This window comes from Orbicella franksi, chromosome 8 (genome assembly GCF_964199315.1).
Source record: "Orbicella franksi chromosome 8, jaOrbFran1.1, whole genome shotgun sequence".
Taxonomy (NCBI): domain Eukaryota; kingdom Metazoa; phylum Cnidaria; class Anthozoa; order Scleractinia; family Merulinidae; genus Orbicella; species Orbicella franksi.
Window position 1 is genome coordinate 21,006,972 of NC_138152.1, and position 24,660 is coordinate 21,031,631.

The following is a 24,660-nucleotide window of genomic DNA, read 5'->3' on the forward strand; positions in this document are numbered from 1 at the left end:
CCAACTGTTCGTTCCGCCTCTCCTATCGACGACTTCTGGACAGAAAAGAACAGTGAAATTTTCAACTGCTGAAATTCTCATCTACACAAATCCAAAGGTCTTAGTCTTGATTGCCAGAAGAAGTTTGCTCTTAAGTATAGCTCGAGAAGAATAGAGAGGGATGTAGAGACGAGAAATGCATGTGTTCGCTGTAGGCAGTTGATGATCATGAGCGGGTTTCACTGTAACTGATGGTTTTGGTTGGAAACCTTCCTCGCTGGCAGGTAGGGCAGGGCTCGATGTCCAGAAATAGACCTTAGAAGAAAGTAGCATCAGTTTAAAATATGGCAGTTGATTAGTAAACTATCTAAATAAGAAAATATCTGTAATAAGCTCATTTAAATCCTCGCGTCAAAACGAAAATCATACCTCTAGAATGTTTCATGTAATATATCAAACATGAAAGACCGTGTTTGTCCACATTGACAAACACAGAGAATAGCGCTAAAATACGACGCATAGCGGAGTATTTTGACGAACTACGAGGTGTTTGCAAAATGGGTTCAAACACTGTCTTGAGTGTTTGATATATCTTCTCAATCGAAACTAAAACTAAGGAGAACACTTAAAATTCACTGTACTTTCCAAAACCACTAATCAAACTTCAGAGTGGTGTAGAATAGCTTTTTTCAAAAACACTCACCAAGTCCTGCCTATCAGAATTGCTCATTTTTTCCACTATAGACCAGAACCACTTCTTGAACTTGAGCAACTTTTCAGCTCCAGCACCTGAGAATAGCAAGGAACAGAAGTCATGCACAACTTTGAGAAAACCAGTTACTTAACACGGGTTGACAATTTAGCAAACCTAGAGGTGATCTTCAATGACGAAAGTTGGCTTTGCACCCTTTGTCAGTGTTTCGTTGAAAACATGAATTCGTATTTCGTAGACGGAGTCGCACTTAACTAAAGGTCTGTGCGTCCTTGGACAACCTTTACACCTCACAAGAATGGCTGCTATGACACTACAAACCTCCTGTTTCATCATTAAAACACGTATAGCTTATCAGCTGCTGTACATTCACTTCACCACAACCATTTAACAGCAAGCGAAAATCCTCCGCAGTCAGGTTATCAAATGAGGACTGAGGTATAACATCCAGTACTCCGCTACGAAGAGCCTTCAAAGAGAAAGTGACCTGCGTCATTACTAGAGTTAAAGATATCACACTTAGTACAATTTTACGGATCTCCGTTACAGTTCTATATCCCACATTAGAATTTTAGCACGCTGATTGTTTCAACTGTGAAAATTTGTGAAAACACCTTTTTCCCACTTCACAACCAACCTTTACCGGGTAGTTTTAGGAGTGAACATTTGACTACCTTTAATGTTGCCATAGCAACAAAACGATCGTTTTGCTTGTCGTTGAAACTTACAAAACTCTTACCTAAAAGTTGTTTTTTTTTTGTCAGTGATGCTCTTCTGATAGAATTTTCGTACACAGAGCGTTTCCACATTGCGCTGCGGCTGCCATATTGGTGTCCTTAAACAATGAAACGGCGGCCATGTTGGTGTCCCAACCCAATCCTGCGAGAGATGAACATGGCTGATTACGAGCAGGTGATAAAGAGAACTTACCTGAAGAGCTCTCTTGTTATTACCAGCCATCCTGTGCTCTGCGTACAGGCGAACATATTCATGCACATTAGACGATGTGACTGCCACATTCTTTCCACCTTTAATCAACTCTACTTGGTTGCCATCACCTTCGTCCGCGGTGACCTGGACACTGAATGTCAGGTCGAGTCCCTTGAATATGTGTTCAGCATTGGGAGAAGCAGCTTCAACAATCAGCTTGCGTAAGCTTTCGTACAGCATAGGGTCAAAGAATGCCAGGTCATGCCAACCAGTCTACAAAATAACAAGTAGAAACACGTGAGCCCCTTCAATTATACAAAAGAAAATACCAGTCATTATCATTTTGCAACCACGGCCGGCTTTCTGAACGCATTACCAGATGTAGTCAATTCGTATTTTTCTTCACATTTGCTAACGATTTTTATTTTTCCAAACTGTTTGTCAGGGAATAAATTGCAATATTGTTGTTCCAAGCACCTCAGTAAAAATAATGACAGTTAGTCATTATACCGTTAATTATGTAACGCGCAATAAAAGTATCGATCACTGGCCAAAAAAACTACTTTGCATTAACGGAACTTTCTAGAACCGTCGTTGAGACAATTGTGACATGTGAAATGTACATGTTGTAATCTTCTTTTAGTTATTTGAACTCGAGTGTAACGTTTATATACTACAAGGCACACTAAGATAGAAGATTCGATGCTGACTTACCCTTCTGGAGAGAATGTGCTTTATGACATGTCTGTTGAGGTTGATTGGACACAACTCATTCTGTAGTAGACACAAGCCCATGATCCTTGGATACAAACAGAAAGGAAGTTGGTCAGTTATTTAAATGACTGCTGAACATACATCACTTGCAAAACAACGGACGTTAAAATTTCGGACGTTTAATTTTCGAACACATTTTATCTCATTTCGGGCAAATTTCGGTCAGAGATTACGGACACTTCTGAAACATAGCTAAAGTGAATTTACGCCAGATACAAAACACGAATCAGACTGGAAAAAAAAAAAAAAGCATCTGTGAAAATGATAGTTTTACCGCACCCTCAAGGTTTTAAATACATGTTTAAACCGACGAGAAAATAATACAAATTCTATCAAACCATTACATATCTCAATCAATGTCTCCACTGGTGTTAACTCCATAAAGAAAACTAAGAGCTTTGGAGCTACTAAAGTGCCCCTATGATCAAATTCTCGATATCCAATTTTTAGCATTTTGGTACACAATAGGTCTTTCCTAGATATCTTGCCAAATTTTAATCTATTGCGAACATTAGAACTCACCTTTTTTTGGACCTTTATTTCCGAGAATTTACGGCCGCCATTTAAATTAAAATTTTCCCTGTTCCAAGGCTTGGTTGGGAGTGGAGTAAATGACGTCATTTACTCAAAAATACCACACGGGTTAAAATTATAATAACAATACAGCAATTCGCATAACGAATAACAAAACCTTTGGCTCTTATAGTCATGCAATTTTCTACAATAATTGTTATTACAATTTCAACCCGTTCGGCATTTTTGAGTAAATGACGTCATTTACTCCAATTCCCAACCAAGCCTTAGAACGAGGAAAATTGATAGCGGCCGTAAATTCTCGGAAATAAAGCTCCAAAAAACGTGAGTTCTAATGTTCGTAAGAGATTGAAATTTGATAAGATATTTAAGAAAGACGTATTGTGTACCAAAATTTTAAAAAAATGGATATGGAGGATTTGTTCATAGAGGCACTGTAAAAGATTTAAATCAACAGTGGCATAGTGTTCTCCCTTGTGCTGCTTGGTTACAAACCTGCTTTATAGCAATTTCTGCTACAAACCTACAGACTAGCAACTGAAGGGCTTGGTGCAAAACAGGATTTCTCAGTGAACAGAGCAAGTATGCGACACTATTGCACACTTTTACCCTCCCCACCCACTTAAAAATAACTAAAATATCACGGGCCTTCCTCTCCATAGAGGGAAGATAACATCCATTGCATACAACAATTCACTTACACTACCCAGTATTAGATAATACCATCATGACAAGCAAATGGATCTTACAAGTTATATTACAATGACAGCATACCTGCCGACATTCCTGAAGCAGTTAAGTCTTTCTTCTGTACACTTTCCGGGCCGTGGGGAGTAAAAGCCAGTCTTGCCGGGTTGGTGGAACAATGGAGAACTGTCATCTTCAGAATCATCAAGATCCCCACCAGGGTTAAGGGAGTCATCATCTGCATCCTTTATTGGTTTCCTGTGAAGGCAAAACATTTGCTATCAGACTGTCGCCGTGACAAAAAGTACGAACAATGAGTTTTAGGGTTGTCTAGAATTGGCATTTTTGGACATTCACAGATCCCTTGGCAGATGACATTCACTGCCTCTGCTTCTTCTTCTAGACTAACGACTTCTCCTACCCCATCGGGTTTCCGAAAATGCCACTTTCAATACATCCTTTTTAAGTCTGGATTCTCCTACACTCTGTGGTAACCACATGAGGGGCACAAATTAAGGGAAGTATACAGGAAACAACAACAACAATGAAAGAATTTTTACCATTAAAAAAATTATCCACTTACTTGCCAGATACAAGAAGAAGCTCCACAGCTTCCTCAACTCTTTGTCTTAAGGTGTCTTCACTGGCTAAAAGCAGCAGTAACTGGGCTGGAGATAGCTCCAGTAACATGCCTGTGATCTTGCTAGCAAGTGACTGAAAGAGGGACAAAATGGGAAAATATTTACCCACGTTACAATGGTAATCTCAGTAATCACCTCTTGCCACCCAGAACTGGTAAACTGTTAGGGTAATGCTGGAGGTAACTAACAATGGGCTAAAATGTAGCCTAGTGATAGTAACAATACTCTCGCTCTCTTCGTAGCTTCATATTACAGAAAAAAAACAAGACTCAAGTGCACGTAGTGTTTTGAGCTGCTAGGTTTGTGATGACTCACACTACATACTATTCTAGCATTTTGAGGCTATAAACGACAGAACTTACAGGCTGCAAGGCGTGTACACGTGGATAGAGCCTCTCTCCCAAGGACTTCCTGTGGTACGGCAGTGAATCACCATCAGCGTCCTCTCCATCAGCGCTGCTGCTACCACTGAAGTGGAATGCTCGAGCATCAGCTGACAGCTGTCTTCTCACGTCACGTTCACGATCACGCTTGCAACGATAACTTGGGACTCGTTTACTGCGATGAACTATGCCTGTTGTGATTGGAATAAAAACATAGTATAATGTTAATTTTTAAACACAGAGAACCAACACAGTAGAGGTAACTTAAGTATAGAAGTGTTAAGTACATTAACAAACAAGCACGAAACTAATTTGTTATTCCTTTTTTTCAAACAACAACACAATATTGAATCTTCAGTAACAATCTTGCTTCACTTCAGTGAATTAACAAGATTTTTGCCCAAGAATAGCATAAAAAATGAAAAAAATAAAGAAATAAATTGTCAGCAAACATAAGCATTCACCCTACAAATGTAAGTGTTCAAATTAAAAAGGAAAACAAAATCGATTGTATGTAATATTGATAACCATGATAAGAAAGATTAGACATATCTCTACGACATTTTGAAGAAATGTTTCTTGGTCAAAAGGAAGCTTACTTCTGCTGGGTTCCAGAGCAGGTAGTTTTTCTCCAGATAAGAACGCTTCTCCTACTGCAGTGTAAAAGCTCCTTGCTACCCCTCTGCCCTCGCCTGGTTCATCCTTGAATGTGACCTTCACACGATGTATAGTCATGGGGCGAGACCTGGGCCCACGACGGCCAAACTGCGTGTTAAGCTGCCTGATGGTCTGTTGTATCAGTGTGGCTCGGTCACGCTCAACCTGAGTCAGATCACACACATTCAAGTTTTCAAATCTTCTTCCCAAACTCATTAACACTTCACCAGGTTTAAACAAAGAACATCATGACCCCTTGTCTGATCCTAATTAGCATAGAATTTTCACGATTTTATTTCTCCGCATTCTCCTTAGTTTTGGTTTCGATTGAGAAAATATATCAAACACGAAAGACCGTGTTTGACCACATTTCCAAACACCTCGAAGGTCGCCAAAATACCCCATGGCGCGCCATATTTTCAACTCTCTTCTCCGTGTTTGGAAATGTGGTCAAACACGATCTTTCGTATTTCACAAATTACATCTTCCACAATACATCCTTGTTACTTACTGGCTTCCTATTACCCCCTTTCGTGTTTTTGTATACCTCACTAACCTGTCACTGTGAATTTTTCTGTTTGTCTAAAGGCTATTTTAGGTTCCCTATGACACAACTATCATGATAACGGACACAACTTCCCAGTCTGATTAGTGTCAGCACTTCAGTCTATGATCAAGCTACAAAGATATTTTAACTGTCCACAGAAATTTAAGGTCGATGTACGAAATCGTTTTTGTGTGGTGCAGGTTTAAAACTTTAACAATGAATGCGTGTGTTCATTAGCACTTTTGCCACCCAAACATTTCGCAACTTCTGGAAGCAGTTATGTTCTTCAATATAACTGGTCACTGGTATCCAAGTTTCGCAAGCTCTTTGAACGTTTAGAGTCAATTTGAATGACTTACCCACACGAGTGATGAAATGTTTTCAGTAACACATCTGGTTCACCCAGGCAATTGCTATGGCAAAATTTAGCCCACCTTTGAAACAGAAAGCCCCAGTTCCGTAAAATATGTTTGCCATGACCAGAGGTTCAATCCCGCACAGACTGTCGAGAACATGTACTACAGACGTACCTCTTCTCCTTCCCATCCCCCTTAAAATCAATGTTGTTTGAGGCTGTTGTTTCTTTAAAAACAATTCTTAACCTATGGTGCTCATCTGTTACTTGGGGGAGGGGCAGGCAATAGAGTTACAAATCATCAAAGAGGAAAAAGGGCTGAAGAGCATGATATGTGACGCAATGCTGGTAGGGGAGGCAAATTAGTGAAGAGATAAATACGGTTTTCACACCCACAAAATCAGGAATCATCTTACCTCAAGAGTCAAATCTCTTTGGGTGGAGTTCCTCAATCGCTCCATTTCTCTTCTAAATTTGGACTCTTTCACATCAAACCTTCCCAACTCATTCAACACTGACGACGGTTCAGATCCAACATCTTCAAGAAACACTCGACCAAATAACTCCACACACAAACGCCAACGGCCCAAGAGGGAGTTGGCAGAGGTTCCATTGGAAATGAAAGGCTCGGGAGCGACAGGTGTGGTGGATTCCAAAGCATTATCAGGACGCGCTACAAATGAGGTTGACGGTTCTGCTGAGGGCTTGCTTTCTGTGGAGAGCACAAAAACGTTTGGGAGCAAGCCCGACTTTCATAGTTAGGAAATAATGGTTTCTTTCATTTCTTCAAAGGTTTTAGATTTTAAAAAACTAGCCTAATCCAACTCAAACAATACAACTGTACTTCCCTAATACAAACCTTGCGGACAACACAGGTTGAATTTTCGACTTTTGCATTCCTGCCAAACATGTACAACGAAGTTAAGCTTATAAATATATGCACGCGCTAAGTAAACTAATTTCGTAGGAAGTGAACTAACTTTTCAGTTACATCGGAAGAAATTGTTTCTATTTAGTAAAAAGCAGTTTTTTTTTTTTGTATAGGGTTTGAAGTAATTAACAGGCAAGCACCAGTCCTATTGTCCAGTCAAACATGTTTCATCAAACACGATTGATTTTCTGCTTGGTTTGATACATAGTAGGTAAACTGGAAGAAAAGTAATGATTCTTTGAAATTCAATTTACAAGTTACAAAATGTTCCATATAAAACTGAGTCTATTTCTATCAGGGCTGTACACACATTTTAGAACTCTGCACTGCCATGCTAAACCTCTCTTACCGTTAACTTCCATTGGAATCCCTTCCTGTCCCACACCAGCTTCGTTGAATATTCTCGCAGCAGAGAATACAGTTTCAGAATCTTCTCGTGACAAAGCCATGCTGCTAACCAGGGGTGTACCCTTGTCACTGTCTGTGTGTTCATGTACAGTTCCAAACATCTGCTCCCTACGTGCTGCAGGGTGTAAAAGGTGTGGCTGGCATGCAAGAGGCAAAGCCTCCTCTACTGGTGCCTGGTATGGGTCTGGAGGGGTACAGCCCAACACGGTGGTGGAGTCAGTCCTCACAAAAAAGCTGAAAACACAATGCACGCCAAGTCTTTACAAATAACTGTAACAGAAACATCCCTTGCGCTGTGCCAGGTTTCAAATGTTTTGATGTAGTTTTCGCTATACAACAAGAATTAACTGGCAACTGCAGAGACTGACATGATTTAGCACATCAACAGGAATCTAATCCAACATGTTGGGTAGATTTAAATATCTAGACATTAGACTACCAGCTGATGTTTTACAAGCAAATAGTCAACAAGTCACACGCAAGTGGATATATACTGTAGGTGGGTCAGCAAATAGCAGCTCTAAGTATTTCTCGAATGACAATGTAAGAGTACTTTACCCCGTCAAAAGTAATGCGCCCGGGATTTTCTTATCATTGAATAGTAAAAAGGGAGAGAACAATGATTTGCCTTGAAAACAATTATTTACTTCTTTGCTTTCAATTGCATTTTCAGTCACTAACACTTTTACACGAGAATCAACGAAAACATTTGAAATTTCACGTTCATACAAGAAACACAGAGTTCTTAAAATCCTTCCCCATGAGTAAGCTCAATGTAATTCTTACTTTCAAGTGTTTGGAAGACCTCATGTGACTATCCAAAATGAAAGCTTCTGAGCACTACTTTCACTGGTACTGAAAAATATTTTGTTCTTTTGTGTTGTTCTTATCTCACCTTTACCAAAGCGAAAATCTGGAAATAATGTTCACCAACTCATTAATAATTCGTCCAGTTTAAACACGTGTCGGATATCTGATCTTAATTAGCATACATTTTTAAGATTATATTTCTTCGTTTTGTGCTTAGTTCTAGTTTCCATTAAGATGATATATCAAACACTCAACACTTTGTTTGACCACATTTCCAAACACCTCAAAGTCGGTCAGATATACTCTGTTACACGTCATATTTTCAACTCTCTTCTCGGTGTTTGGAAATGTGGTCAAACACCGTCTTTCGCGTTTGATATATTACTAGTCACATTTGAGCCATGGCAAAGTGACTGCAACAAGTAAAGGACTGCAAACCTGTGTAAATTTCCAGGCAAATTGGGTGTAGGCATGGGTTCGTCCTCAACATGATCTGTATCATCTTCGTATTCCTCTGCATCTCTCTTGAAACTTGCACTGTCCTCGTCATCAACATCATCGCCACCTTCGTCGTCATTGGTGGCATCTGCAGCAACAGTCTTCTCTGCACTAGACCGGTTAGCTTGTGAGCTGGCGTTAGGGTTGTTACGTATGTAGTATACCAGAGCATCCAAGACATAAGCCACGTGACGTAACGAAGAAACGTCCAACTTCGGCAAGGAGTCCCCGTGTTCATTTAAATGGCCTCTCAGAAGTGAAAGAACATAAACTAGGAAGTCCTGCCGACCAGTATCCAGGTTACTACTAGCAGCTCCGTGCCGCCTATTTTCACAGGAAAAAGAATATTACATTATTATTGTTGTATCCTTTCACGTGGACACCTCTGGGTCAGGTTACAATTTATCGGAGATGTTTGTTTTTTTACGAAAGTGGTTATGAAGCAGCCTATCCACTTATCAAAAAGTACCACCCCGTCTCACTTAGGGAAACTTAAATGGGCTTTAAAATTACCATCAACCATCATTGATACTAGTGGTTCTTGGCAAGAGCATATCTTAAGAGAAGATTGAAACTATGTAACAAAATTGTCAAATATGCCGCAACGGAAAGCAAAATGAAATATGCGCATATTCATCAAAACACATTTGTCCTATTTGATGGCCATTAAAATTCTCCTCGCAAGTGTCAGTACTAAGGCAAGTGACCAGCTGGAAATACCATATGTTGTAGGTCAAAAGTTTGTTCCTTGAAGCGCAAGAAGGAAAACTCAAAGAGAATGAATAAAGAGGTCTTAACAACGCCATTAATGGTCATTTAAATGATAAGGCGGAGTGGAGCGGTTGTGGAGATTCCGTGATAATAATAACCATGGACATAAAAAGGGCTCAGGCTAGCTTTGTCTGGATAAATAAAGGTTAAGTCTGCATATACAAGCCAAATGACCCATCAGACCAGCACCAATCACCTCTTTCTGAGGTATGAAGCGACTAGGAGTATTTCTACTCCCCCCTAGATGGGATAGTCCTTTGCAGAGGTGCCCCCTAGCATTAAATTCGCTGGTACCCAGTTTTACGCCTGGGTGGAGAGAGGCACTGTGAGAGTTAAATGTCTTCAACACGACACAACACAATGTCCCGTGCCAGGGCTCAAATCCGGAGATGGGTGCACTAAACCTTGAGGCCACTGTGCCTCCTACTAGTCTAGAACTACTGCAACAAAAACAAATTGAACAGACCTGAAATTAAGAGCTTTTTTCATAACAGCTGAGGAAAAAATTACTCACCGTCTTAATACAGATCTTTTCCGTTTGTTTTCCAAAGCTCTTAAAAGCGAGGGATCTTCACGAGTGCATCTATCTTTGTTGGCTTTAGGATGGAATTCATGGAGGGGATGGGAGGGGTGGGAGGGGTCAGTAGCGGCAGATAGCGATAGTCCAAATCGAAGCTGAGCTTCTGTGCAATCCAAGACAACAGCTAACCAGTTCCAGGCTGCTTGCAACTGCTGGACAACCAGGGCGCTGATTTCAGTCAAGGCTACTGGACTGGGAGTGAGGCTTTCAGCTGGCAATGCTGATGGGTCCTGTGCAATGTTGAGGAGGTCAGTTACCTATAGAGGAAAATGCAGTATAAATTAGGGGTGAAGGGACATGCACCGAAGAGAAAGTTAATCAAGTGCCGAAGGTGCAAGCCACTTAAAGGAATGGGGGCATGCCTCCTCCTCACCAGGACATTTAAGTTGAAATTGCAGGAAAGCTAAAAGGCTAGAATTGTTATGAACTAGAAGATGATATGCGTAACAATCCTCTCTTGGTAAATAAATACGCCAATAGCAAGCCATCTGAAATGGCTTATTTCAAAGTACCTCAAGCTAAGCTAACTCACCTCCCTTACAACAATGCCAAAAGCTCGTGCCAGCGCACTGGCCGAGTTACTCATACTGTGATAACCACTAGTCCCAGGCACCTCACTGGTGGCAGCAGTACTGGCAGCAGCAGCATTACCACCACTTCGTCTGAGTGACGTGGAATCAACATAGATAAACCCTGTGCCGCCACTTGTGGTTTGAGGTGTAGCTGCACTGCTACCAGTGGCACGTGACTGGGTGTTGTTGGCACGTATAGCCCACTGCATGGCATGAGGAGTGGTACTAGGGTCAACTCCTATGAGAAGAAAAGATCAGTAATGGTGATGTACTTGGTAAACTATTAAACCGTTTCCCTCGGAGTCAGACAAGTTATTTTGCACAATGTATTTGTAATGCTCGTATTTCATCATCAATATTGTTCTGTGGATGACATCATTTCAATAAAGGCTATTGAAAAGATTCTTTCATGTTTTACTGATTGGTATACTGTAAATGATGTTTCAGTGTGCCACATTACGCTACGCTATAACCGTACAGGTATTCAGTAGAAGAGTCAACTATCCGCTAACGGACACTGTCATAAGCAGACAGCTCTACTTACAGACACTTCTTCAATTCCCTGTTTTATCTCCCAGACAGACTCTGTATTTACACATACTGAGCAATTCTTTGAAAGTAAGTCCTGCTTGTGAAAGGTGAATTGATCAACACGACACGCTCATGTCATGTTGATCAATTCACCTTTCATATTTCATTACCGTGCTTATCACTAAGTCCTGCTTATTGTTCTCTACAAGTCGTAGGAGTAGTAACATACCTGCGGTTGGAGGTCTGTTTTCTATACTCTCTGGCAGGTCATATGTTTCCACCACCACCTCCTCCTCCTCTTCTTCTTCCTCTTCCTCTTCCCCAGTGGACGACTCTTCCTCAGAATACAGCTCCACATGTTCACCATGCATGCTAGCACTACCATCTGACCCAATCAGTGAGCCAGTCACGCGATTGCGACGAACACTTTCCACAACATGTACCTCACCGACCTGAAACAAACACAAGTGTTGAGAATTAGTCACAGTTCAAACATTTTTTTACCCGCCAGAAGCCTCCTCAAGTCCAGGTTCAGGTAGCTGAAAAACATCTCGAGCCAATCCAATCCACTATAATAACAATAACAATAACAATAACAATAACAATAACAATAACAATAACAATAACAATAATAATAATAATAATAAACCCGCTTCAATATCATCAATAGCTGTGCGAATCTTTAACAATAATAATAATAATAATCATAATCATAATCATAATCATAATCATAATCATAATCATAATCATAATCATATCGGTTCTTGTGATACCAATTAGTTCAGTTTCTTCACAGTAACCTTAGCTAGTGTGCTAGATTGTGTAGGCAAAAATTAAACTGTGGTTGTGGTTGAAAAACATTTTCCCCGAGCACAGTGGTTCCCAGAAATGTTACAACTGATTGGACCAACTGATTATCAAGGCTGAGGGAAGTATTGATAACAAGATCAGCATCAAAGAGGGAGAAGCTAGGGTCGTGTTCTATTGGGATCAACCATTTCTGGTTGCTTGGGTTGCTTGTTTTTTCGTGTTCTATTGGGGAAAACCATTTTCGCTTGGTTTGATTGATCAACTCTTTTGACCGGCCTCAAACCAGGCTGAAACGGCTCATGGCAGCAAGTTGCTGCATTTCAACTGAAAATGGTTAGAAGTGTTCCCCAGACAGGTTGCAGTTGAAGCAATGGATCCCAATACAACACAACCTAAAAGTTTCGATGTCGTACCTGACTTTCTTCACTGTCACTGTCACTCTCAGCCAGCAAGTCCAAATCCATGTCTGATTCATTGCCAGCTGCTCCACTCTCAATTTCTTCATCTCCAGCTTCTTCATGGCTTTCCGACTCCATCTCTGCCCCTTCAACAACCTGCCATAAAAGCACAGTTCGGAAGTTTGTGATCCGTGTCAGCCTTTTCCATCCTTAACCACCCTTGTTCCTTTATGGTTTATTATCTTTTCGGTGTTTTTCTATCTAACTAAACTGCTGTTTTCAGGTTTCCTTTGATTTAAAGGTTATTTTGTACGTGGCCAAAACAACTCAAAATACTGTGACTGAGTAGGTTTGGAAGATAAAAAACATGGCCATATACATGTATATGAGAATACGTGATATGAAAATCTTAAATGTTATGAAAAAGCTGATACATGTACACCACAGCATATAAGCTGTATCAATTTTGTTTGAAATCCACGCAAATTTTCAGTTGTTGCAATACCACCAGCAGCGGTAGTTTGATAGATATGTGATGCAACTTAACATCACTAAGTGATATGAACGTGCAAAGCTGAAGTTCTACTGTTTCGTTGATTTGAGAAAAGCCATGAGAGGATATCGAGCAACTTGATCTGCAAGACTATTGGCATACTTAATTTGGTGTTTGTTTCTTGGAACATTAGATTAACAGTTTCTATTAAAATGAACTTCAGTTGAAACACAAGACAAAAGACAGTGACGGTTGGATATGGAGGTCTGATCCATTAATTGGAATGAAGACACGTAAGCACAGTCGGAGATAAATAGTATCCATTAATAAATAGCACACATTTTAACTCTTGCAAGCTAGCCTGGTTCACACTGAAGAGATAACCACAAGCGTAAGCACAAGCACATGCACAAGAAAAACGCTAGTGTGCACCGAGGTGAAATATGCACAAGCATGAGTGCAAGAAAAAGAAACATTTTCCTTTTTCTTGTGCTTGTGCTTATTTCATTAGTGTTATGCTTATTTCACATAAGGAAACTGGCGTTAAACAAGCACAAGCATGAGCGCTAGAATGCTACCAATTGCGATCTTGTTTCTCCTGCGATGTACCTCGCACTGGGCATGCCTATGCTGTTAGAGTAAACATCCTTGTGCTTGTGCTTGTGTTTACGTTTGTGTTTATCTCAAAAGTACGAACCACGCTTAAATGGGCAACCTGATGATCCCTGTTACCTCTACTTCCTCTCCATCAACAGCTGGTCCCTCCACTGCTACAGCACTCTGTTCCTGTGCACGAGGAATAGTAACAACCTGTCTCCTTCTGTGCCTCTGTTTTCGCACTCTTTGAACACTAGGCCTCTCTTGGGTGGCAGCCTCCTCAACAGACGATGGCGTAGAGGGCCTCATGGGCAGTGGTTCAACAGTGAATAAATCCTCGCTAGCTTGTGTGGCTTCAAGCGTAGAGGACAAAAGGCTGAAGGGTTGGGCCGGACGGCAGATACCTAGTCGCACTGGGGCAAGTATTGCATCAGCAACTTGAACAAGTTCAGGAATGGCTATGGTTGAGAGACACTGGAAAATGCGCTGACACTTCATCAAGGGCTGAACAACACCTCTGTTAGCAAGTAAAAAGCATCCAGCAGGTACAACATTACATTTTGGCCAGAATGTTACTTTACAATGAAGTTTACAGACGCAGATCTAGGATAAATCGTGACAATAAGTGCCTTCCAGAGGGGTCCAGGGCCATGTCCCCTTAAGAAATGTTCTGGATTTTTTTTTTTATCCCTGAAGTCCCCTTTAAGGTCATTCCGCTGAACTAGAACCTGCACTGAGATTTTTGTGAGGGAGGGTCTAGGAGGGTCCAGATCATGTTCTGGAAGTGGTGGAGTTGTGCCATTTGTTCCAAGTGTCCTGGTCTTGGCTTTTGGACGCGCATCTGTAGCAGCGCGGTGTGGTCGGAATTGCCTTTGCTCAACAGTTTGTCGAGCCACAGTTTGAGCCAAAAACAGCAGTAAATGCTCCCCTCTAAAACAAAGCATAAAAGTTCAACAAAAGCTCTAACCTACTGTACTAAATAAAAAAAAATTGTATCGGTACTCAAGTGTTAACAAGGACTTTATGTTCTACCAAAGCCAATTTTACAATGAACATTGGTTGAATTTATACTAGGGGCGGATTATCTGTCCAAGACATATTAGCTGTTTGAGAAGATTAATCTGTCTCCTGTGAAAGATAATCATCCAGGTATAACTCCAGTGTTATGAATTATGTGGCAAAATTCGTATTAGGCTGATTAATCTTAGAGCACGTCTGCCAGACAAACTTTGCCACATAATTTGTCCAAGACTAGATTTGAAACTACATGATTCAATCGTTTCAGACAGATCAATTGGTTCTGATGAATAAATCATTTCTAGATATACATTCGCCATGGTATAATTCTTCCCTTGAATAAATTTGGCCATTACGTGACATATATAAAGCCAACTTCCATTAGGCCGGCTAACCAAATCAGTTTCTGACACAAGTTTTTTCAGGAGTTGAATGCGAGCAGCCTGGGAGCCTGGTACCAAGGCGCGGCACTTGCATTTTTCCCAACAGTCACAGTAAGCAGTGGGTGCTGTTCTCTTCAACCTAATTGCATAACAAGTACAGTAACAATATTCTAGTCAAAATAGCAGGAAAATGGTAACAAAATGTCCAAAAATGATATTCACCTTACGATAATAAGTAAGCTTACACTAAGATGAACAACCGACTAGTTTTAAACTGTACAATTACATAATGCATACAGTTACTGTTTCTTCACCTAAAGTGTATTTAAAAGTTAAATGAAAATAGAGGTTCAAGAAGCTTTACTGTACCTGTTAAAGGGGAAAAATAGACATGTTAAATTAAAGTTTGGAAAGTTCAACTATGGCCTGCACACACATTCATGCAGAGCTGTGAAAACAGCTCTTAAAATTAATATAATTATCAGCGCTTCAAGTGGACAATCATCACTATTTCAAGTTTATTGAAAATCTTACTTGCAGTCATGGCCTCGGTGGCACACTCGAGCACACTCAGTACAACAACAAAGAGAACCAGTCAGGCCACAAGTGCGACACTCAAAGATGTCTTGATTGATGTGCTCTGTGCCAGTCCAAGTAAATGAACACGTGTCATTACAGCACAGCACATGGAGAGGAGAGGCATCTGGGTGACTGTCAGACAGACACACCATGGATATTAGAACATTTCTGTCAATCTGTCCACTTGGGTTGGTAGCTAGACACTGGGCTGTTGTGAACAGGGTGAGGGCAGCATGGTATGTGCGGCCACGAACAGCAGCCATAAATGGAGTGCAGCCATCTGTATCCCTACCAAGGAGAAAAATGCCGATAAAAAGTTAGCTACAGTCATCCTTGTTTCTATTGGCGTACTACACACCCCCCATGCCCCGCCCCCAATAATACCTGTATGAAATTCATAATCAAAATATCCAAACCAATGCCCTTGTTCTGCTATACCATGAATCAATTTCGCCCAGGGCCCAAGCTCAAGGGAGTGCACTTTTTTTTCTTCAGCATCACAGAGCAGTGATACCACTGAAACACAATACCCATTTCTGTGCACAACAAATGTTGGAAAACTACAGAGGTCATTCTGTTGTGCTAGGGGAAAGTTTGATTGCTCTATTCCTACCAAATTATAAATGAACAAGAAGCTCCCAGAATTGAGAGTACAGTTTGATAGTAGATAACCAGATTGAAGTGATTTTGACTGGATACCGTTTCCAGAGGTGCAAACCGTGGTCATGTGGTGTGAGGGGATAGAAGGCCAAAATGAAAACATTTGTGTCCCGTTTTTCTTTTCCCTCACTCTCTCCCACCAACTTTTCTTTGGAAATGCATAGAACTCAGATTAATTCCATGACAATGTCTTCAAAACACTTCTTCAATGGGAGCCAGTTTTTGGAGAGAGGTAACTGTGGGAATGAAGTTTTATTTTATTTTGTTTTATTTTTTTACTTAATCAATTTACAAACACAATATACATACGGAAAAAATAAAGTAAATCAACAAAATAAAAAGAGGAAAATAGTAACATTACAGCACACTATTTACTTACAGTACAATGTGATAGTTAAGACTACAAGCCAAAACATGAACACTATTTGCATCGTTTACTTAGTTAAACAAAACAAAGAAAATACATCATCATTGCTTGTTAACTAATATGTTGAAAGGATTTTTGGAAAGCAGCAATAGACTTGTTTTGAAATGCTATTTCTTTCTGTATGTTTAATTTTTCTTTTAGATGTATGAGAAAACTGTTGAAAGAGAGCTTTTCGTCGTGCAGGCAGCTGCAGTGTATAGAAAATTTTGCAATGAGAAGCACATAGTTCAGAGTATCTATGTTCCGTTTTGTCAAAAACACGGTATAAAATCATACTATTTGACAGAGTTAGTAGCTGTTTCGTTTATTTGTCCACCAGTTTTGAAAGGTCTTCCAAAAGGCTATAATGGAAGAGCAGCATAAGAACATATGATCTAGGGAGTGTGTATCAGTAAAGCATTGAGGACACATATCATTGTCAGACATTTTGGCTCTAAAAAGAGACATTTTAGTTGCAAGAATGTTGTGTATAATCTTATGTTGAAACATTGTTATTTTAATGTCACACTTGATCTGGAGAGGCAATTCGTACACTTTTTGGATGGTTTCTGGAGTGAAACCATGTTTTAAGATTTTAGTTTCAGCAATAGGTGGTACAAAGAATTTCTTCAACAGCAAGTTGTACACATACTTGGTGGAAATGGTTTCTCCTTTTTCCTCACTTTCTGACCTCCAAGAAGTTGATATAGAATTAACAAGACCGAAGTAGAGGGTGAAGGGCATTTTGAGTTTACACTTATAACTTACAAAAGTTTATTAAAGGACAGGAATTTACCATCCTCTTGAAGGAGATCCTGGATTTGCATAATATTTTGGTCAAACCAACTTTTGTAGAATACAGGTTTACCATTAATTAATATGTTTCGATTGTTTCAAATTACCTCTTCATAAGTGAGTAGGGTCTCGCTTCTTATAGAATCTTTAGTCATTTGCCATTCTTTTAGTACGTCAACATAAAAAGGTGGTAAATTACTGACCTGTAGTGTGTTAATGTCATAGTTATAACTTGTCAAGAAGTGTAATCCTCCATATCTCTCTAGAGTTGTGTTAGGGATGATTTTCCAGAATGCTATGTTTTCGGATTTTATGCGTGGTATCCATGCGACTTTTGAGGCTTTATTCAAGATATTAAAGTCAGTCATTTTAAGTCCTCCATGTTTTCTCTTGCCAATAATAGTTGATTTCTTCATTTTAGAGGGCTTCTCACCCCAAATAAATTTAAAAATTATTGAGTTAATTTCTTTAATTAGTTCTTCAGAGATAACGAGTACAGACTTATTGTAAATTAATTTTGAAAGACCTAACGTGGAGTTTGCGAATGGAGTTAGTGAGTTCATATGCACCAATTTAACATTTGGCTGTGTGACCGTGCGATGCGGTTCCAGTCAAAGGCCCACGTTTCACCCTTGCTCACCATAGAGTCTCCAGTAGCTCAGTGGTTAGAGCATCTGGCTAGATCAAGGAGGGTCGTGGGTTCAAATCCCATCTGGAACTCGCAATTTTTTCTGAGTCGATGTGATTTCTACAATACTCGCTTTGGAGGGTGGTTGGTTGCAACTTTGATATGCCTTATTGCACTGGAGGCGCTAAATTGAATCATTACTGTAGCTATCTACAGGACTCCCACAAAGGTCTATAAACTGTCCAATTAAGCCATGATGTAAACCTTGGATGACACCTATACCTGAGATGGACTGCCAGGAAAATCACATGATTGCAAGCATGTGTTAATTAAAACAGTGCAAAATTATTTTTACAGCTGTTTAGAGAAAGGTTGTCCGAAAGAAAGTGTAAAAGTGCACACAACAACTCCGAAAGTTAGTAGGGGTAGAAGTAAAGAGCTCCTGAACATGTTAAATACTTAATCAGATATAAAAAAAAATTACTTCATTTCAAATGCTTTCTTTTTCTTTGGATTTGTGGAGAGGTTCTTTTTGCCATGCTGAATTTTAGAAGAATTTCAACTAAATGCCGTGAGACAGTGAAAGGAAAGCTACAGATAAAAATGGTCTTATGAGATGAAAATCTGTTGTAGCCTTGTTTATAAATGATGTGCTTCATGTGCAAAAATACAAATTTGTAGATTTTCTCTACACCGATATGCAAAATTCCAGTGAATACTCAGATCACCATTAGGTCTTGTCATGAAGGCTTGGCACCTCCATCCTATAAGGTCTCTTGAAACAGCTATATACTAAAGATAATCATTACTTACTTAGCAGTCATAAGTTGAAGAAGGAATGGAGCCAACACAGTACTCTCACACAACAGTTTAAGGCACCTAAGAGCCTTACTCTGCGTGTGCTGTGAATCTATTGACTGGCTGGATGATGATGATGATGGTGATGCTGATGCTGCCGCTGCTGCAACTGCCGATGCGCCTGATGGTACTGGTGCAGGGACTGACCCCGATGGAGTTGGGGTTAATGATGGACCTGTTTCATCATCTCGTACATCTAAAAAGTCAGAAGCAAAATAATTAAAACACACAAGCATAGCTAGGCATTTTGATATTGCACATTTTTACAACCAGTACTGAGATTGCAGTGAAACATTTGGCCTCCTGCACAGTACTAGAAAACCCCACTGCAATTGTTGATAAAACAGACGTTTGAATTATAAAGTGATTTGTTCACTTTAAGATATATTCGGAGGTTTCAAGCCCAACCGAACCTTTGGATTGTCCTCTTGCACTAAACAATTGTGGCAAGGGAGGTGCAGGACCATTCACGTAAAACTGATTGGAAGAATTAGAAGAACGGAAAAGGAGATAGAAAGTTGTTGAAATAGAGGAGAATGACAAAAGAACAGAAGAAAGACTGCTGTAGTGAGTCATAAGTGGCAATTAACGAGCATGTGTGCTCAAATTTGCAGCCAAATGCTTTTAAAATAGAGTGCCAAGTTACACAAAATGAATGAGGCCAGTGCTATCACCTGGAGCATCTGGTGGCCAGTGCAAAGTGGGTATAGGAGCATCTTCCTCCACATCAAGTCCTGCAAGTGAGGACGATGCAGATCTTGCAGCAGTAACTGCTCGCTGCATCATCTCACGCACACCCAGTTTTGATGAGCCCCCACTGCCTCCTGGTCCACTAGTACTACCTCCATTACCACTGGCACTACCCAGAGAACCAGAGCTATTACCAGCACCCCAGTTACTGGTAACACCATCTGGGAAAATGACAATAGAAACAGAATCAGTCTACTTAAAGACTACATGTTGATTGTTTCTGCACATTGATCCTTACTGTACACACAATTCACAAGCCATGTCATGCATGGAGAGCGCAGCAACGAATTCTGCCCTTTCCAGCTTTTTGCTTAACTGTACAAAGGCTTCAAGTGCCTCTTTAAAAGTTATGTATTATGAAAAGGAAGGCAACTTTTGGAACTCTTGCTTGCCTCTGCTGACTCTTCTTTGACATCTTTTGCTTAAAATCCTAGACATTATTCTTTTTCAAAATCAGAGTTTTCAAAATCAGGCTACATGCTTTACCTTTGAAACAAAGTCAGTGACCCATTTTTTTTCTTTCTTTTTTTTTTTGCATGTCAATCACAAGAAACCCATTACTGACCACAGAATAAATTAGAAAAAATTAATATCTATTATTACATCTTGAAGAGTTTTTGTGCAAATGGCCTTCATATAATTGTAACCAACAAAACAACCAAAGTCAGAGCTTCCTATAACAACAATAGGAGTGAGATTTCTTTCATATTTTGTGAATAGTCATCATTCTTGGCTGTTAAGCTGGAGTTTACCAAGCACATTTTGTTCTTATCACAGTCAGCCAAAGCAGTGAGTTACACAATCTATGATAGTCCTTTCTCAGCTAAGTAGAGACATTTCAGTGAAAAGGCAACAAAATTACATATTGCAAGCATTACGATCAAACTGGCTCCATTGCCAGATTTAAAGACGTAACTCTACAGTTCAGAGGCAAGCATTTGCCAATGTGTCCTTCATTTGAGCCCTGAATTACATGCACAATCAATGAAACTGGGAAGGATGTCCACTGAAAGATTAATATTCGGCAACAGATCCATCAGTCTTACCACTTGAGCGAACAGCTGCCGCAGCTGCTGCCACGGCTGCAGCGAGAGCATCTACTGCACCCTTAATGGACTCCAGCTTATTACCAAGTGCACCAGTCGCTGTAGCTGTGCCACCACTCTGGGATTCTACTGGCTCACCAGGCTCATGAGCAGAAGTTGGGAAACTCCTGGAGACACATGCATGGAGAATGTTCCTGTTGCCATCACATCTTTCAAGTAAAGCTGCTTCTAAGAGGCTGCCCATGTTGACTGAAAATAGATTGCATGACAAGAATTCATTTCAGTCTCGACTTCCACTTAATAATACTAAATTTGTATACATGTATACATATATATAAAGCAAGTAAAAATCAACGATAAAAGAACGTTTCAAAGTCGTCATGCCACCATTAATTATTTAATACTCAAAGTCTATTTCTTATCTTTTTGAACTTGAAAATGGTGTCACGACGACTCTGAAACATCATTTACTTTTATCATTAATTTAGAATTAATCTTGCTTCAATATGATGTGCAATAAAGCCAATGTAAACCCTCTATCACTGAGTTATAAAATCACAGGGTTCCAACTGATCTACAGTAGATGAATTCTAAAAAAGTACAAAGAAATCAGCTTTGCCTGAACAAAAAAAAGTGGACCCACTCTAGTCAACATTCTAATCGATAGGTTGTAAGGCTACGAAGTAGGACATTTGGCATAGGCTACCAAAAATAATTCCATTATTATTGTTATTATCATTATTATTATCATTATCATTATCATTATTATTATTACTATTATTTAACTTTATTTATACACGGGTGAAACATCAGGACTTAAGGTAAATACTAAAATTGCATTAATTACATTGTTAAGATAGTAATCTACTACCATTAAATCTAATAACAACAAAAGTAAAAAACAATAACGAAGTGCCTGCTTTCCATGAATGCCGTGTGATTAATTAATTAATTTATTATGAAAAAGGAAACCCCTGCAGCCGGATTTAAAAGTAGCAAGAGTTTGTGCTTGCTGCAGATTGGTAGGTAAGCTGTTCCACAGCACTGCACCACTATAGCTTAAACTGTTTTTTCAGAAAATTGGTGCAGGGGAGTGGAACAGCTAGTTTGCCCTCACAATTCCTAAGAGAATAGGTAGATATTGCACTCCGATCAGTAAACGTTGATTTCAGATAATCAGGGGCGAGACCATTAAGAGATTTATAGACCATAGTGGCTGTTTTCAATTCACATTGAAGATTAAGTTTTTGCCGGCCAAGTCTAACAAAGAGATCATCCGCACTGGCATCATATGAAGAGGTCAAAATACGCACAGCGTGATTCTATAGTTTTTGTAGTTTAATGGAAAGAGATTTATTGCAATTCCCCCATGCAACGCTACAGTAATTGAAATGAGGTTTAATTAAAGCATTATAGATGCATAGGAACGTTTCAAAAGGAACAAAAGACCTGCTTCTCTTCAAGAAGCCAATGCAGGGGGCATTTTTTTTTTTTGGAAATATGTTTGATACGTACATTCCAAGTTAAGTTTTCATCTATATATACTCCAAGAGATTTCGTATATTCTACTTGTTTAATAGAATTACTGTCGATCGTAAAAGATGGGAGTCTATTAAAAGTATTTAACCTTTGTCTTGAACCAGTCAACATAAACTCAGTCTTTGACTTATTAAGAGTGAGTTTATTTGCCGTTAACCATTCAGTAACTTTAGTTAGATCATCGTTCATATTTTCCTCTAGATGCACAACATCGTTAGTGGCAAAGGTCAAATGAGTATCATCCGTATACATTCTGGGATGTGAGTTAACAAGACAGTTCGGTAGATCATTTATACAGAAAATAAAGAGGAGAGGTCCAAGGATTGTACCTTGAGGAATACCGCAAGTTAAAGGTTGGCTATTCTCTACTCGAGAGAGAGCCATTTACAAAGCATTTCTGCGTATGATTATCCAAGTAGGATTTAAACCAGTTAGACGAGTTGCTTCCAACACCATAGGCTATTAAGTTAGATAGCAATATAGAGTGATCCACGGTGTCGAAAGCTTTCTTCAGATCTAGAAAAATTACTGCATTAACATTACCTTTACCGATATTAAAAGCCCAATTATCTGTGGCTTTGAGTAAGGCAGTAGCAGTGGAGTGAAGAGAATGAAACCCTGCCTGATTACAGGAAATTAGATTATTTTCAGTTAAATACTTGTAAAACTGATTGTATACGATTCTCTCAAAGACCTTAGCCACAACAGGAATTATAGAAATAGGGTGGTAGTTATTTAAATCGGAACGTTCTCCCTGTTTAGATAAAGGAATTACTTTTGTGGATTTCCGTTCAGTAGGAAAAACACCGGATACAATAGATCCATTGAAAATGGCACAAAGAGAACTTGCGACCAGATCAGCACACTCTTGAAGAAGTTGTGCCAAGATTAATTATCTAGTCCCGTCGCTTCAGATTTACAAAGTTTAGATAATAAAGAAGAAACTGTTGAACAGTCAGTGGTTTTGAGTTCGAATCTATGTTCGGCCTCCTTAACATAGTCTAGGTAAGACGGAGTGTCTCCATTCTGTTGCATTGATAAGTTTCAGTCCAGTACTAGAAAACTGATCATTAAAAGCAGACAAAGGTTCCAGCGGCTCGCTAATGCTACTGTTATCCAGTTTAATCTCTTTTACAGAAGAGCTGTGGATTTTTCTCGAAGTAAGTTCATTAATTATTCACCAAGTCATACGGGAATTACCTTTCTTTTCATGCAACGCATTTTTGAAGAATTTTTCCTTGACTTGTTTGATTTCACTGTTTACAGCATTGCAACATTTTTTAAATATCATCCAGTCACATGCATTTCCAGAAGGAATGGCCTTCACTTTGAGAACATCTTTATAATGCATTCTTTTCTTCAACCGAGTTATGATCCAGGGTGATTTAGATGGCCGAATGTGTTTTGTACGCAGTGGGGCACGCCTATCAAGGCATTGAAAAAATTCCAAATTTCCCACATAACGTTTGGGTCATCATAACTGTTTACCCTGTCCCAATCTTGTGTTGAAATATCATAGCGAAAGCTGGCAGAGTCGAAATTGCTGAATTTCCTATAAGTTAATGTAGAATGGTCTTCAGATGAATTGATGGAGATCTTACAGACTGCATAGACGAGACTATGGTCACTTAGGCTTACATGGGACACACCAGCAGAAACAATATTATTCTGACAATTTTTAAAAATAATGTCAATCTGAGTAGAAGATGTGTTAGTAATGCAAGTTGGACTATCTATTAGTTGGTGAAGATTATAGATATCAACAATATTGGTTAACAACACTGTGTTGATATCAGGCTGCGAAGAAGCCAAATTACAGTTAAAGTCACCCATTAAATAAAATTCAACGTTCTCTGCATCAAGCTTGCCAACAAAGGATTCAAAATGAGAAAATATCTCAGTTGATGAATTAGGAGGCCTATACCAGGTAGCAATAAGAAAGGGTTTAGATCGACGTTTATGAATCTTGATGCATATGTTTTCGAGGTGTATATCACTTGGATCAGGGCGCAAAGAGAAATTTATATTAGATCGAACATAGATGCAAACTCTCCCACCAAATCTACCGTAATGTTCACGATGGTGGCGAATGATATCATAACTGGAAATGTAAAACTCGTCATTGCTAACAGAATCATTAATAGATAATATATCCAGAAGGTTATCGGAGAGCAAAACTCTCAGCTCGTCAATGTGTTTCGGCAAGCTTGCAATATTTAAGGAGGCTAATTTAAAGCCATGCATTGGAGGTAAAAAGGCAGAAGACCCGCAAGACAAATTCGAATTCTCTTCCACTACAGAGATTTCATCGGCCCCAGAAGACTCTTAAGAGAAATTGAAATTTTCTTCGGCTGCAGAGGTGTGATCGGCACCCATGGAAATAGGAATTCAGTGCAGTCCA

At 39.5% G+C, this 24,660-nt stretch overlaps 1 protein-coding gene and 1 pseudogene across 1 annotated transcript in view; both read right to left on the reverse strand.

Moving 5' to 3' along the window:
- LOC145494234 (E3 ubiquitin-protein ligase UBR5-like) overlaps positions 1-20,964 on the reverse strand; it is a 26,631-nt gene extending 5,667 nt beyond the window's left edge. The window contains exons 1-22 of the mRNA XM_081473686.1: positions 20,721-20,964; positions 19,599-19,835; positions 18,880-19,120; positions 15,533-15,865; positions 15,011-15,137; positions 14,566-14,573; positions 13,734-14,115; positions 12,524-12,664; positions 11,530-11,752; positions 10,730-11,007; positions 10,132-10,454; positions 8,787-9,170; positions 7,480-7,772; positions 6,616-6,911; positions 5,240-5,462; positions 4,620-4,831; positions 4,200-4,330; positions 3,704-3,874; positions 2,336-2,420; positions 1,622-1,894; positions 1,013-1,160; positions 683-768 (exon numbers count right to left, since the gene is read on the reverse strand). Of these exons, the coding sequence (XP_081329812.1) occupies positions 683-768; positions 1,013-1,160; positions 1,622-1,894; positions 2,336-2,420; positions 3,704-3,874; positions 4,200-4,330; positions 4,620-4,831; positions 5,240-5,462; positions 6,616-6,911; positions 7,480-7,772; positions 8,787-9,170; positions 10,132-10,454; positions 10,730-11,007; positions 11,530-11,752; positions 12,524-12,664; positions 13,734-14,115; positions 14,566-14,573; positions 15,011-15,137; positions 15,533-15,865; positions 18,880-19,120; positions 19,599-19,835; positions 20,721-20,964 (4,839 nt within the window). The remainder of the gene's footprint in view (positions 1-682; positions 769-1,012; positions 1,161-1,621; positions 1,895-2,335; positions 2,421-3,703; positions 3,875-4,199; positions 4,331-4,619; positions 4,832-5,239; positions 5,463-6,615; positions 6,912-7,479; positions 7,773-8,786; positions 9,171-10,131; positions 10,455-10,729; positions 11,008-11,529; positions 11,753-12,523; positions 12,665-13,733; positions 14,116-14,565; positions 14,574-15,010; positions 15,138-15,532; positions 15,866-18,879; positions 19,121-19,598; positions 19,836-20,720) is intronic.
- Positions 20,965-21,660: 696 nt separating this feature from the next.
- LOC145495720 (uncharacterized) lies at positions 21,661-22,370 on the reverse strand (annotated as a pseudogene).
- Positions 22,371-24,660: the final 2,290 nt, after the last annotated feature.